The sequence below is a fragment of the Trifolium pratense genome, linkage group LG2 (genome assembly GCF_020283565.1).
Source record: "Trifolium pratense cultivar HEN17-A07 linkage group LG2, ARS_RC_1.1, whole genome shotgun sequence".
In the NCBI taxonomy this organism is placed as follows: domain Eukaryota; kingdom Viridiplantae; phylum Streptophyta; class Magnoliopsida; order Fabales; family Fabaceae; genus Trifolium; species Trifolium pratense.
The window spans coordinates 3,373,933-3,386,790 of NC_060060.1; the positions used below are offsets into that span (position 1 = coordinate 3,373,933).

General features: G+C 34.3%; 1 protein-coding gene across 1 annotated transcript; it reads right to left on the bottom strand.

Moving 5' to 3' along the window:
- Nucleotides 1-1,841: 1,841 nt before the first annotated feature.
- On the bottom strand, nt 1,842-12,496 carry LOC123907394 (alpha-1,4 glucan phosphorylase L isozyme, chloroplastic/amyloplastic). Its single transcript, XM_045957651.1, has 15 exons — nt 11,552-12,496; nt 10,419-10,657; nt 10,233-10,334; nt 9,683-9,859; nt 9,292-9,567; nt 8,721-8,992; nt 8,487-8,604; nt 8,015-8,407; nt 7,525-7,677; nt 6,156-6,284; nt 5,102-5,338; nt 4,674-4,750; nt 3,267-3,453; nt 2,822-3,022; nt 1,842-2,254 (listed from the first exon to the last, which is right to left on the bottom strand). Exons 1-15 carry the CDS (start codon nt 11,811-11,813, stop codon nt 2,138-2,140), a joined length of 2,940 nt encoding a protein of 979 aa, XP_045813607.1. The 5' UTR covers nt 11,814-12,496; the 3' UTR covers nt 1,842-2,137.
- Between the last annotated feature and the right edge of the window lie 362 nt (nt 12,497-12,858).

Below are 12,858 nucleotides of genomic sequence, written 5' to 3' on the forward strand. Positions count from 1 at the left end.
AATACTCTTATGCACTCTATCTTGCCGACATCTATGATCTTTATCCCTTCGATTCCATGATTCATAACATGGTATCAGAGCGATACCCGAGGGATGAAGATGAAGATTGCGCTTCCGCTTACGATTCTGAAAGTTGTGAAGAAGAAGAAGAATCTGACGACGTTGCAATTCTCAGCACTTCTACTCAAGATCTGGAATTTTCAACTTCGCAAGATTCAATCCTTTTTGGCAGCTTCGCAAGTCCAATTATTCAGGTTCCTATTCCTTCTATTACACCATATTCTGATGGTTTCTCCATCAAGATTGGGGAGATACCTTGTTTTCTTGGTGATTCTTGTTGCAACAATGTCAATTTCATGATCACTGCTTCAGAAGAAGACAAGCATTCGAAGGATTTCGAAACTGGTTTTGAACTTTATGCAGTCAGCAAGAAATCGCAGAATCAATCCGGCGTTCAACCGTTCTCTTCTCGGATCAAGGTCGAGCGTCAACATGACGGCGACGTCCGATTCTCGCGAGATCAAGATCAAAACAGCAAGAAAGGTGAGACGCTTTCTGATTTGCTACTGCCTTCGTCGGTGAGCATCGTTTTCATTTCTCATCATCGTGGTTTATGCATCACTGTTTTTGATCCCGGTGGAACTATGAGAATGATTTACAGTTTTGCTATTATGCTCCATATTCTGTCATTTTTCAATTCGGTTTCAATCTTTCCTTTCGATCCCGGTGGAACTTTCCTATGTCAGTGATATATTAGAAGTCAGTTCTGCATAATTGTGGATGTTGAAATAACCGTTGTTCTTGCCTTCTGTTTGGTCCTTTGTTTTCCAAACTCATACTAAGAATTATGTTACTATGAGTTTGAGGGAGGCTATTACAATATAGAAGTCAATTCTGCACATTTGTTCAGTTTTGGATTAGTTGGTTTTCACATTAGAGAAGGATCAGATTTTGTTAATTGGTTATTTGCTGACATTGCTTGTGTTCTTGCTTATGTGAAAATCAATTAAATATCTTTGTTTGAAGGGTTGAATTGCATCTGATCTTGAGGTTTTGATTGATTCTGCTAAGAATTGTTACATTTGGTTTATTCATGGAGTTTGGAAATTGTAATGCTCATAAGATACTTGGTAAAGGTCCTCTATTAAAATCGTTGAATACAATGCAATTTGGTATAGACAAGGTTATTTTGCACAAGAGTTGGTTCTGGTGTTTGTTTAAAGGTTTCAGTCCAATTGGAAGGTCACTTGTTGCAGACTATGGAAGGTGTTATGAGGCTAGTTGTGCAGATTTTATGTTGCTTGCTTGGAGTCTATGGTTTCGAGGAATGTATTACAAGCCAAAAATTCAATGCTTTGTTTCTTTGTTTGGATTTAGCTTTGTAATTCAAACTCAAATTGGTAAATTTCCCAATGTTGAGTTTGAGGGAGGCTGTTAAGAATATAGATAGTTAGTTAATCAACTAGAGTTAGTTGATAGGTTACCAAGTTAGTTAGGAGGTTAGAAAGTTAGTTAGGGAGTTAGTTACTCCAAATTGTCCTATAAATAAGCTACTTCATTGTACATTTTACTCATTCTTTTATCAATCTATATTCATTCAATATGAATTTCTATGAGTATCTTCCTCATGAATACTCTTATGCACTCTATCTTGCCGACATCTATGATCTTTATCCCTTCGATTCCATGATTCATAACAAAATGCAAACAACAATTATTAGGTTACTATTCTAACAAATGAGAAGTTGATTTTTATATTAGCTAATAATAATATAGCATGTCCGACTATACTCATGATGCATAGATTCACATGGTCTGTTGCAATGAAACAAGACAGAACATGAGAATTAAGGCATGAAACAACAATATAGAAGCTGATATACAGTAGTAGACAAAGTTCTGCTTTACTTGGTAGCGCACGTTTACAGGGCAATGGTGGGGAGTAATAAACATAATACATACATATATTACAGAAATGCAGACTTATTTTGGTGGACAACAAAAGCCAAGCCCTTATTTTTTTTTACAAAATTGCTGTTTATTTTTTGTTCCGTGTAATTGGTAAAGCAGCGATCACATTACGATGTGGCGCCGATTCTCTGCTATTACAAAGGGTATAGTATAGATTACCCCTCTTCTATGGCAATTTGACTGGCTCAATATTCCATATCTCGCGTGCATATTCATGAATGGTACGGTCACTGCTGAACTTGGATGAGCCTGCTGTGTTCAATATTGACATTTTTGTCCATTTCTGCACCCACGCATTATTTGCAAATGTTAATGATAACGGTAAAATGAAAGAAACTAGCCTTAAACGCTTACGGAAGTTAATGCGCCAAGGATTTAAAATGTGACGAACGTCACTCTTATGTTGTGAATAATACAGATTACCAAGACATATCTTTGCATGAAGGAACACCAATGGACTGAACTGTGGTATGTGAATGCATTTCACAAATTAATTGCATGACATAATCGAACAACCTAATGAGAGACAATGCAAATGATACATGCTTATAATGAACATGGAATTGGTGAATGCTTCCTTGAATAACCTGAGTCAATGACTAGCATGTGAAACAAATATTCCCTAACAAAGGAAAATGTATAGTTCACGGCAAAGATTTTTAAGCTTCCCCTACACCATCACCTTTTATGGTACAAAGGGTTTTTTTTTACCATAAAAGGTAATGTGAAGCACATAGTGGAATAAGGCTTAGTTTTTGTTGTTGTATTAGGTGAGGTGAAGTTGTAGCGAAAAAAATCTGGGTAAGAAAATCATAACTCATCTAAAATAGGAAAACGTCTAAATACTCACTTTTTGGTCGCGATAAGCTTCATCAACCTCCTCCTGGCATTCTAAGTAGCTAGGGAAGTCCTTGGCCACAAGAAAATAATCTGCTCGACCAAAACCTTCATTTCCTTCTAAGGATCCAATCAGTTCATCATAGTTGTAAGGCCCAAAAACACCACTTCTGACAAATTTTTTAACTTCTTCGAATCGTGGATCAGGGACAAACTGAATTAAAAGACCAACTGGGTTATAATATGTTTCTATAGGAGAAAACCCAGATTTCTTTGAATAAATAATCAATATTTGAAACTGCAACAGTGAAATTTTTATTCTATGCTAGTGTGCTACCACCACCATGATGTTTTTTTTTTTTTTACAAACACCATTTTTTTTTTTTGACAAACACCACCATGATGTTAAAAGCTATATTATGTGTAATTAAATGCACAAGATGGACATAAAGATATACCTTTCCCTCTGCTCTTTCTTTCCTCAGCCCAGCAATTTCATGAGCCTTAGCACCAAAGAGGAAGAAGTTATCTTCACCAACTTCTTCCCTTATTTCAACATTGGCCCCATCTAAAGTTCCAATCTGTAAGCATCCATTCATTGCAAATTTCATGTTGCTAGTTCCACTTGCCTCCATTCCAGCAGTACTACAGTTGACAAGCGGGAAACTCATTATTTGGCAATGTAGCATAAAATCAAAGTTTCATAGAAAACAAAATAACAAATATGCAATTTAAATCACATTGTCAAAGTGAAGGCATATTTTGCCCCGTCAACAATAATTTCGGAAACACAATTTGGTGGTGAGAAGTTGTTTCCTAGAAAGAATCAAGAATACTTTTGATTGCAATAACCCTCCACCCTGTTTCGTGCAATGCAAACCTTCAGGGTTGAATCTTGTGGACAATGAATAGGAAAATCAAACCTTATGCTGAAACTTAATTTGATGAAGAAGAGTTGGAGAGGTGAGAATCCTATTGTTTACCATTTAATACTAGAGGCTTTAATTACATCTCATATTTCAAGAACCAATCATCCTAAAGTTTCTGACCGCAAGCACATCAATGACTGTATATCTCTAACAGTATATCAGGTGACTTTTCTGCTTTACATACAGATAAATTGACTTTTTTCATATCTGTAAATCGGTTCTCAGTTGTCTCAAGAGTCAACATTTACCGTGTGGCCTCATCAATCAAACAACTAACTCAATCTGAATATATAGGGTTGATTTTGTTAAGAAGACTAGCAGCTTTAAACAAGTCTGGGTTCTCAATTCTGTAACCTTTTTCCCTTTTGAAGCAACATTTGTTTTGTTATCTAAGATTTTTGGAAACCAATCTCAATTTTTTTTTCTTTATACACAGGCAGTCCAGAAAATAACCGGTGCTTATCTGGCATGTTCCAATAAAACACCAATACATCAAGGGATGCTGTATTACACTTTCAAATTCTGACAGCATACTGCTTTCATGTTGGGAAGGGGCCCTATATATCAGGATTAAATTACCAATACCAGAAACTTCTCTTGTCACTTTGAAAAACCTAGTATACATTTGTAATATGTTTGAACAAATGATGAAACACCTACTATTTCTAAATATCTATCTCAAGTGAGTTGTGAACCTCTCCATGTACAGAAAATAATGGTTAGCAGTTGTTTGTTCGAGCAACATCTCCAATTAATGCATGAAAATTAAACAACTTGATGCAATTAACTAAATATTTTTGATTTAGAGCTATTCATGATGCGATTAACTACAATGTTGCCGGAGCTTGGATTCTTGAAAGTATTGTATATCACCATTTACGTCAATATGACAAAAGCCTGCAATCCAAAGAGTAATCCAAACCAACTAAAGATTACCTGATATGTTGCGACAATTCACTAGCTGGAATAAGGATCTCTGCAACACTGACATTGTAGTCGGGGACAAAGATAACCTGAATAAACATGAACAAGTAGATAAATAACAATTTTGCATCATTCATAAGCAAAATTTTCAAACTACCAGTATCATCTGGTAGGAAGGGAATACTAAATACCAAATCATTAACAATTTTTGTCAAACAATTTCTTTGAATTTCTATCCTATGAAAATATATTCATGTTAAAGTGCACTCAAATACATTCTCTATAAAATTGAGCATTGATTTTATTTTGACCACATAAGAGCAACTTGCTCAAAGTTTGTACTAGAATAGGAATAATACTTCACGGATCTTCAACAATGACATGGGTGGCTAAGACCTTTATAACAAAACAAAAACCAACTCTTACATAGTCAAAAGTACCTTAAGAAGATCTCCTATTTCAGGATCATGATTTACAGTTGCCCCAACATCTGTGATAAATTTCACAATTCTCTTGGCTTGCACATATGTAGCAAATGCTTTTCCTCCAAATATACAAACTCTTGGAACAAAACTTTCTTTCCTTTCTGCAGCACTCATTTCTTTCATCTTCTTGTAGCGGTAAACAATTCCAAAAATATTTAATAGTTGTCGTTTATATTCGTGGATTCTTTTCACCTAAACAAAATCAATTAAGCCAACAGTTTATCAATACTATACATTTAAAATAATGAGTTGGGTAGAAATTAGAAACTGAATTCGTTAGTGACAAAATTATTAGGAGTAGAATAAAAGGTAACTTCAAAATATAAAATTTCATAGTAGTAACTTGGAGTACAAGTGAAAACTAGCTATCCTACTTTGATCTTATATTGACAAGCTTAGGCATTTAAAATGCCCATTTAACTAAGTAGGCCAGGGCTAGTATACGTTGAGCTATTTATTTTCTATGTGTATATATAATTAAGATATCATAAGACTAATATAATTTATTAAATCACATATCTGATTTATTTATTCTATGCATAACATGATAAATTGTTAAATTACTAGGTTTATTGAAACTTAGAAAATCTAGACCTATTGTCCGGTTCAAAGGTCGTAATTCAATGTAGGTCCTTATTCTTGTCCGGTTAAAAGCTTGATGGGAAAGAGAGGCCACTGGAACATCAGCTAATAACAGGTGGGAATATATCTCTAGGAGGATAAGGAAAAGCATACCCTTGCCTAGCTTAATTCCACTATACTCAATAAGCAACCAAAACTTAGTCTAAGAAGACACCTACTAAAACTTAAGCTATAATACTAAAGATATAAACATTTATGAAGTACCTTTGATTCTGAACTCACATACAAAAATATAAGTCCTCCAGCTACCTAATTTTTCCCTCCACCTAGAAATTGTTTTCAACTTCCATTCCAAGTTTAAAACTTGTAGCCCAACCAAAACTGGCAATAAAAGAGAAGGGAAAGAAATATAAAGTCATCACCATACCTGGATGTCATACATTGCATCAGGACTGACAGAATATCCTGTTCTTTCTTTGATGAATGCTGCAACTTTCACTTTGTTATTCCTTTTTGCTTCCCTCCATTGCTTTTGTAGATCCTCCTTATCTGCAAACTATTAATGAATGATACTAGTATGTTCAGCTAGGATTTTAGAAACCTGAGAATCAGGCTGAGAATAATATAGAGTAACTGAATTAAAAACAATGGAAATACAAGTTGGCTTAAATCTTTTCAGTTCTAATTTATTAATTTCAGAATAATCACATAAGTTATAATGAAGAAACTACAAAGATTCCTTGAATATCAAGAATGACTTCTAGAAAGTTCCACCTAATGGAAAAAGATTTTGTTGTTGATGATGATGTATTTTAAGAAGGCTTGGTGTGTGTTTGGTTTCACGGTACAAACTATTGATGAGAGTTCTACATTGCATGAGATATGGCCTGAAAGAGTGTTTATAAATGAGGGATACCCTTAGCCTTACGAGCCAATTTTGTGGGGTTGATTTAGGTCCAACCCAAATTCTAAGATGGTAGCGGAGTCTGGTTATGATTTTAGAATTACTATAAAAAATTGACTGTCTCTGTCAAATGTGATTTTAGTAAAAATACATGTTAGGTAAGGTAACTATTAGTGAAAATTGATTGTCTCCAAATCTTAATTTAACTAAAATTATTTAAGAAAAAAACAAAAGCATTTGCATTAGGTTGCAAAATGTACACTATATTTTATGTTTTAGATTGAATTTGTTTTGAGAAAAACATCCAAATATAAATAACTTCACTTCAAACTCATAACCAAATCAATTTTACAAAATTAAGTTAATTCAAAATTACACTTGACTGGCTCAACCTCTAATCAAAAGTCTAGCTTCAACCTTCTCGCCTAAATACAGAATTGAATTGAGCTAATCATAGAAACTGTAGGCATTCATTCTGATTAAACTCAATACCAGATATTCATAACTTTTGCCATTAAAAAAAATGATAACTTTCTAAATAGTACCATCACCGGAAACAATTCATATCATTTGAGTTGAAAGAGTTCAGAAAATGCAAGATACTTATCTTTTCTAGATTAGCTAGAAGCAATTTATTTATTAATAGTTACTTTGGGAAAACTTGTAGTGACCATCATAAAATTTCAAATTGGAGATCATATGTTCAGAAGTGTCTAGACACATTACAATATCTAGTGCTGCAAAACCTGACATACATAAAAAAGCAAAAAAAAAAAAAAGGCAAATAAAGATTGAACAAAAAGAAGAAATGACAAATGTGAATACTTCTTCAATTCTATAAATGAAGAAATTGTTATAAAACAAGATCAACAAATTAAATAATGGTAATTACCTTCCGCAGTTCAGCCAGTTTCTCAGTATTTAGGACCCAATCTTCTGTGCCTATCCACTGAGTTATTATTTTACTCAAATCTGGATTACAGAACCTGATCCATCTTCTTGGTGTCACACCATTTGTTTTGTTTTGGAATTTCTCAGGCCATAACTGCAAGAAATATGGCATGTATGTCAGTGATAAAAGGTTCATACACAAACACTACACATATAACACATATTGTGGTAAGTTTCATTTTAAATTTTCAAAATTAGTGCACGTGAGTGTAATCACATCAAAATGGCGGAAATGGAAATATACATATCCTGTGGGCCTATTATGTCCTTTTGGCATGCTTCAAATTATATTCCCTTTTGTCAAAGACAAGAGTAGACTGCTAAGTGCTGTTTAGGGATTTCTAAAGAGGGAAAAATATCCATTGCGGATATGGATTTAGAAACACCACTCAATTAAAGCACTATGACACACTGTCCAATGAAATACTTACCTTATAAAATGCATTGAACACATCATCCTTGACAATTTCACTATGTATCTCTGCAACTCCATTCACTACATGACCACCCACAACAGAGAGATTGGCCATACGAACCAATTTTGGTGGTTCTGGTACTGGCTCAGGCAACTCCTCTATCTTATCCTCTGTGGAACTTTTTTCTGTCCCATCTTTTTCAGAAACTGCTTCTTCAACTTCATCATCATTACCATCACCGTCTTCTTCTCCTTCACTGGAAATATCAACGGACTCCTTGGATTTAACCAGTATATCAGCAAATTCAGCAGGCAATTCAACATTTTCTAGTATTCTCATTTCCTTCAATTTCTTTTCCAGTAAGTCTGAATCTGCTGTGCCATATTCTGCGACTATAGTCCGAACCAGCTGTCGAACATGAATATCAGCAATAACTCAGAATCCTGTACATGCCTAGAAGGGTTTATACAAAAGTATTTAGTATTACCTCCTCATCAATCAATTCTATAATCTCGACATGGCGTGGAAGCAGTTTCTCCATGAGATCCAAGCTCCATTTCTCTAATGCCTCAGGGAGAACAGTATGGTTTGTGTATGCTACAGTCCTAGATCACAGTGGGAAATAGTACATATTCAGATCATATTTAAACACGAGATGAAAGGACTACCTACTCCCCCCAAAAACCTAAAATTTAAACAAAAACAAATAAATACTAGATACCGTTGGGTGATATTCCAAGCATCCTTCCAGCTTAAACCCTTTATATCTATCAGGATTCTCATCAGCTCTGGAATGCACAAGGTTGGGTGAGTATCATTCATCTGCACTGCAACCTTTTCAGGAAACTCTTCCCAATTCAAACTTGCTCCTGATCTTGTCTCAAAACGAGCAATGATATCTTGAAGAGAAGCAGAACATAAAGTATATTGTTGCTTGAGGCGAAGGGTTTTTCCCTCTATTGATTCATCCCCAGGGTAGAGTATATAGCAAATCTGCATTTGAGGGGGTGAAAACATCATATTAAAATGCCCTTTTAAGTTTTATCAAGTTGTATTCACATTGAAGCAAAAGTAAAATTGACTACAAAACCTCCACCTCATCAGATGTACTTAGATATTTTCCACATACAAAACTATGAAAAAAATACACATTACAGTTAAAATTCTAGCGAAGCTTGATTCTTCAAAACTTACTAATATCATCCATCAATCATATCCAATTGGTTACTTCTAAAAAACTAAAATCTTCTGCAATTTTCTAAAAGAGTTTATACTAGCCATATCATCCAAACCTTTTCAGCATTTGCTAGAGCCTCAGATGCTTCAGTGTGCCTTCCAGAATTAAAAGCAGATAAATCAAAGTCTTCGGATGCAGCTTTTGTAGACCAAAGTCTGAGGTTAACTGTGCTTTTGGTCTTATATCCGGGTATGGGGACATCATGTGCAACAGCTTTAATATCTTCTCCTCCAACCCAATGTTTTTTACCATCTGAGCCTGAAACAACTTTCCCATAGAACCTTATAGGATATGAGACGTCATTTCTAATGATCTCCCAGGGATTTCCCATCTGTTAGAATAGATCACAATTGAAGAAAGAAAATATTAATAGAACCAGTAGACCAAAAGCAAAAATTATAAGCACATGGCACGAACACTAGTCATCATTAAATAATGAAATATACCTCAAGCCAATCTTCAGCAACTTCCTCCTGCCCATCTTTGGTTATTCGTTGTTTAAATAAGCCATACTTGTATCTCAGCCCATAACCCCATGCTGGATAGTTCAAGGTCGCCAAAGAGTCCAAAAAACATGAAGCAAGGCGTCCAAGACCCCCATTTCCAAGTGCAGCATCTGGCTCCTATTATTGCCAGGCCAAAATGAATTACCACAATTCTAAGAGAGGGAGAGAGAGAGGGGGGGGAGAGAGAGAGAGAGAGAGAGAGAGAGAGAGAGAGAGAGAGAATTGGTCTGAAACTCGATAAGAATCCTAAGTACATCAGATGAATCTCTCAACTGTTGAACTTGTAAATATGCTATTGGAACATATTAATGCTTTTTTCAATTATAATATACATGTCAAAAACCACATCAGTTTGTTTATTTGAAGAGTTCATGAATTGAAATAATGACTTATGGGCTTCTGGTTAAATAAAAAGTAGCCCATTAGAGTACTAAAGTACAAAACATCTTAGAATCAAAATAAGAAAGAGATACAGTTGGAGATGTCATACCTGGTGCGCCACATTTTCTAGTTTATAACCAAGCTGGCTCAAAGCCTCTGCATAGGGACCAGTTAACTCCAAATTTCCAATTGCATTCAATAATGCTCTACCCTGCAAGATAGAATGATAAGTGGAAATAAGTATGAGACGCCAGTAATGTTCAGAGCTGTTCAAATCATTAAGGTGGCACCCAACCTGCAAAAATTCCATTGAAAGGTAATATGCCTGCTTAACATTCAGCTTCTCATAGTATTCATAAGTAGCATTCCAGTTTATTATGAGAGCATCACGAACAGTCTGTGCAGTTGCAATGTAAGCCTGTGGAATCTCAAATTTCTCTGGAGAAAACAGTGGAGTGAACTCTGCATGGTACTTAATACTTGACACAATGGAAGTAGCATCTGGTGCAAATGAGCTCAGAGAGGTTGTAGCTTCTGAAAACAACAAACAGAAATGATAGATCAGATTACAATGACGCTGGACACAAGATAAGTGGTAGTAACTATTAACATGCCAAAAGATCAAGGTCAACAAAGATTTCTTTCTCTTCAAAAGGTAATCTAAATTTAAAGTTGATTCCAATGGTAGAAATAAAGCAACATGGCTAACTAATAGGATCACTATAAAGCATGATACTGAAGGGAAAAAACAGAAAAAGAAAGAAAGCCAAAACAATACACATAGAGTCACAGAGCAAATTTTTTTCTAAATTTCAATTTAATTTCAATGCAAATTCAGATCATAATTTCAAAAACTCAAAATTTAAGCTAGCTTATAGCAACACCAATTCACAATAAAAATGACGCTGAAGAAAAATCAAAGAGCAAAGCTTTTCTACTAATAAAATGTTTCTAAATTTGAACTTGATTTCAATGCCACAGCTTAATATAGCTTATATCATCACAAAATTCGCAATTTTTTGTTGTTGACGTGTAGCGCAAAAACATCATCCTAATAAAATGTTTCTACATTTGAACTTGATCTCAATGCCACAACTAAATTGACGCCAATTAAGATCAGAAATTCAAAACTTAAGCTAGCTTATAGCATCACAAATTCACAACAAAAATTTCCTACTAATAAAATGTTTCTAAATTTAAACTTGATTTCAACATCACAACTAAAGTGAAGCTAATTCAGATCACAAATTCAAAATCTAAGCTAGTTCATAGCATCACAAATTCACAACAAAATTATCCTCCTAACAAAATGTTTCTAAATCTGAACTAGTGAACTTATTTTCAATGCCACAACTAAACTGAAGCAAATTCAGATCACAAATTCAGATCAACAAAAATGAAACTGAAGAAAAATCATATAATTAAGACCTTGTTGTTGAAGTTCAGTATCCTTGACTTTCTGTTTACCAGAAACACACTTCACAACAGAGAAAGAATTTCTTCTCCTAAGATTCAAATTATGATTAACAGAACGATAGTTAAAAGTTCTTCGGAGGAAGATCGATTTGGAATGCGAGAAAGAAGATCTGGAAGAAATGAATCCGGAAATGGAGTTACGGCGAGGAAATGATTCGGTTACGGCGGTGACGGTGGAATTCGTCGGGAACCGCATTGTCGTCGTTGAAGCCATAACTGCAATCTCTCTAATCAGTTAGAGAGAGAGAGTTTGTTATAATGATTTGTTGTGTGTGAGTGAGTGTCTCTTGTGTGAATGATGGAGGTGGTGTTTGTAGTGTACACTGGAATCTTACACTAGTGTTGAAAAAAGCTATTGTTATCGAATCACGAGCTTTTTAGCTTTTAGCTTATTTTAGTAGATTTTTATTATATCACGCACTTTTTTATTGTTGTCACGTTGTAAGTACCTCTAAACGCGGGTCATAAAAAAGTCCTTTTAAGGACTTAAAAAAGTGTGGTTGATGAGTACACTTTTGCTCTTTGGAGAAGATCATTGACTTTAATTAAGCATGTGTTTAATTTAAAACTGTATCTTAATCTCAAAATTGAGTGAATTTCCAAAATAAAAAATCCATATAATTCAATTAAATGAATGAAAAATGAATGTTAAGAGTGTTTGAAAGTCTTCTTCCATACTTTCTCATTTTCTTACACTTATTTAAAAGAGAGAGAGAGAGAGAAAGATTAATGAAAAAGATCCGAATTCAATTAATTTAGTGCCATCCAACCCTGCGTATCCATTGTTTATGCGGCAGTGCGATGATGTTCGAAAAAAGGAAGTCTTTGGGTATAGGTTGGGGAAAATTAGTGTTTAAAGCTCTGAATATACAATTCTGTCGCAATTTTAGAGAAGCTAAAAAACTAAGCTTCTACATAAACAGGTAAATGTTGCCGTGATTTTGACCAAAAACATAAATTATATAAGTAATCAAACATAAACAAGTTTTCTTTTGACCGTTCTGATTAAGGTGTGAGACAGTTGTAACATTATTTAAAATTTTATTATTGAAAAAATAAAATGAATTATTTTGTTTTGTTTTGGTTAAGTAGTTTAGCGACTATAATTCTATTTTATAAATAAATTGAATCTCTGAAATAAAATGAAATATCCCTAAAATAAGTGTAGATATGATTAATCAAATTTATTAAATTTGTCCATAATTCCAATTAGGGTCGAAACTCGAAACTCCTTTTACATAGAAACAAAGAGGTTTATA